The sequence below is a fragment of the Penaeus vannamei genome, chromosome 8, assembly GCF_042767895.1.
Source record: "Penaeus vannamei isolate JL-2024 chromosome 8, ASM4276789v1, whole genome shotgun sequence".
Classification (NCBI taxonomy): Eukaryota; Metazoa; Arthropoda; class Malacostraca; order Decapoda; family Penaeidae; genus Penaeus; species Penaeus vannamei.
The window spans coordinates 23,908,295-23,910,794 of NC_091556.1; the positions used below are offsets into that span (position 1 = coordinate 23,908,295).

At 36.5% G+C, this 2,500-nt stretch overlaps 2 protein-coding genes across 4 annotated transcripts in view; one reads left to right on the plus strand and one right to left on the minus strand.

Moving 5' to 3' along the window:
- Positions 1-471, minus strand: part of LOC113810620 (methylosome protein WDR77) — a 35,664-nt gene extending 35,193 nt beyond the window's left edge. For both annotated transcript variants that reach the window (XM_070124434.1, XM_070124433.1), the window contains exon 1: positions 203-471. In XM_070124434.1, coding sequence (XP_069980535.1) covers positions 203-274 — 72 coding nt within the window. In that variant the 5' untranslated portion in view covers positions 275-471. The remainder of the gene's footprint in view (positions 1-202) is intronic.
- A 152-nt stretch (positions 472-623) lies between these two features.
- Positions 624-2,500, plus strand: part of LOC113804461 (histone-lysine N-methyltransferase SETD1) — a 61,254-nt gene continuing 59,377 nt past the window's right edge. Inside the window, exon 1 of one of the 2 annotated variants that reach the window (XM_070124436.1) lies at positions 624-728. The gene's annotated coding sequence lies outside the window, so the exon portion shown is untranslated. The other variant, XM_070124435.1, reaches the window with a different exon arrangement.

Here is a 2,500-nt window from a genome sequence, read left to right on the forward strand (position 1 = left end):
CATGATACACTACATGCATAACGATGATATTACTTGTTAATTTTAAAACTGGAAATTATGAATCGTGTGAAAATAAAAAAAAAATACTATTAGATCAACACTGGGGCCTTGAAAAGAGAGGCCACTGCATATACAATTATCTCTAACGGAATGACTGAGATACTTTGCTGAGAACAGCCCAACACACAAAATAAAGTTATACCATCTCTTCCCCTTGCTCTGGGGAATTCACATCCATGTCGCCATCTTCTCGCTCCGTTGGATTGTCCATCATGGAATAACAAGATACCTAATACTCCTTGTATTGTGTATATATTGTTTTACACAGCCTTCAGTTCTAATATCATGAGACAATCGTATTCCTTCAACTCGTGCTAGCCGCTTTTCATAGAACACGTGGTTCGTTCGGCGACTAAAGGCCGTCTGCTCAAATTCGTTCTTCCTCCACCTCGACCTCCCCGTGGTGACGTCATCGGTTGGCAGAAGCAAACTCTACGAGTTATGATAGGCAGAATATCCTACGAACTACCAATCAGAACACAAGAAAACTTTATGACGTCATAACTGGGTACTTAACCGAAAGCTGCATTCTGAATGGCCAGGAAATAAACGATTGACCTATCAGAACGCTCTCATACTTAGTGACGTCATAACTGGATACTTATCTCAAACTCGCATTCTTATTGGCCAACTGGGATGCGGTCAACCAATCAGAATGTGCTTTTAGGGTTTGTATACATTTTGCTTCCCCTTTTCGTCTTAAAAAAGATCCATTTGTTGTGTTAATATTTACCTACCTCATAATATTTTTCCAAAGCGTTAAAAAATCGACGAGGAGAAGAGAGTAAGAGATCCATCCGAAAGGAAAACGGAAAAATTAATATTTGTTTTAAGGTCCTGAAACCAAGCTTGTGTTGTGCAGAGGGACCGAGTGATGATGATGGCGAACAACTCGCTCTATGTTACACTGTGAACACTTGAGAACCAAGGTAGGAGATTGCATTTCTTGTGTGGGCTTTCCGTAACGGAGGGGGAAGAGGGCAGAAGGAAAAGGGACTGGAAAAGGCTCGAAATAGGCGAAAAAATCCATAAGGCCAAGTGGTTTGAGCTCCGTGGAGGCATTTTAGTTTTGTCAAATTCTATTGATGTTGGCTTGGCAGCTGACCTGGCTTCTCGTGTTTCCTTAGAGGTCAAAGTTTTTGATTCTCTTGGTGAGGTAGACCAGACAGCAAAACGTCTGGGGCCAAAAGTGGTCAGAGAAAGGCAGACAGGGATGTGAGGTCGCTACACAGGTCCTCGGTGGCTTGCAGAGGATGTTTTCTTACTCAGTTTATAATTTTGTCATAAATGAAACAAAAATTGCAATGCAAGGAGTCTGTCCTTGAGTTTAGAAGCTATTTGTTATTTAAGTTTGATAATATTTTGCTTGTCTGGTGTTGTTGATGCATGTCTGAATTCCTGTGGAGGTCTATCAAATGTTTTTGTTTACATGTCCAGTAAACATGATGACTAGTTATTTCAGATATTTATGTCACATTATTGGGTTTGACATATTGATAGAGGCCTGCGGGACACTATAAAGTATTTAGAGCTTTTCTGTATCATTTACAATAAACCAAGATGTCAAGTTAGAAAAAGGAAAAAGAAACATTTTGAAATTAGGATTTTGATTTGTGATTGGTATATGAATATGGTATATATGTATGTATATGCTCCATAAATTTCAGATTTAAGATGTTTACTTTTTATACCCAGAACCAAATGTCTTCTGAGATTTGTAGTTGTTAAGCTATTATAGTTGTTATGCATTACTCAACAAGTGGAATGTTTAATTTCCTGAGATGAAAATTTTATAGTGTAATTAAAATAACATAAATAATGAATTCAACTATTTGTATGGTCTGTGCATAAGTAATACATTCAATCAATGTGTAACATTTAATTTTGGAGGAATTTTATAGGAAGCAGCATGATCAACGCTTAACAATCTAAAAGTTCAGTAATAACCCTATAAGAGAAAAGCTTTCACATCACACACTGAAGAAAGCAAAGTAAAAATGTGTTTTTATGTCTAGTAACATGATGGCAAGTAATTGTTTAGTATTTAAATATATACCTGTGACCAAAGGGGGTGGGAGAAATTATATTGGGGAAAGGTTCATGATCATGTAAATTTGTAAATGCTTAATTGTTTTCATATTTCAAGAGACTGAATGACAATAATAAAATGCCTCTAAGTATGACATGCTTCAGAATAAACAGGTTATCAGGAAGAAGTGAATTCATATCTGGTCTTTTTATCAACTCAGGAACTTAGTAACACTGGAGAGAAGACTTCTAGAGAAAAGAGAAAATAATATTTTTTTAATTTGCAAACCTAAGTAAATGTTATGTGACTTAGCAATGTACCCAGTCTAGTCAGTGGCTTGATCACATGAAAGTTCTCTCATGTGATCAGTTTTAGAATACTAATCATGTTAAAGAGTTAAAACAGGTTTGA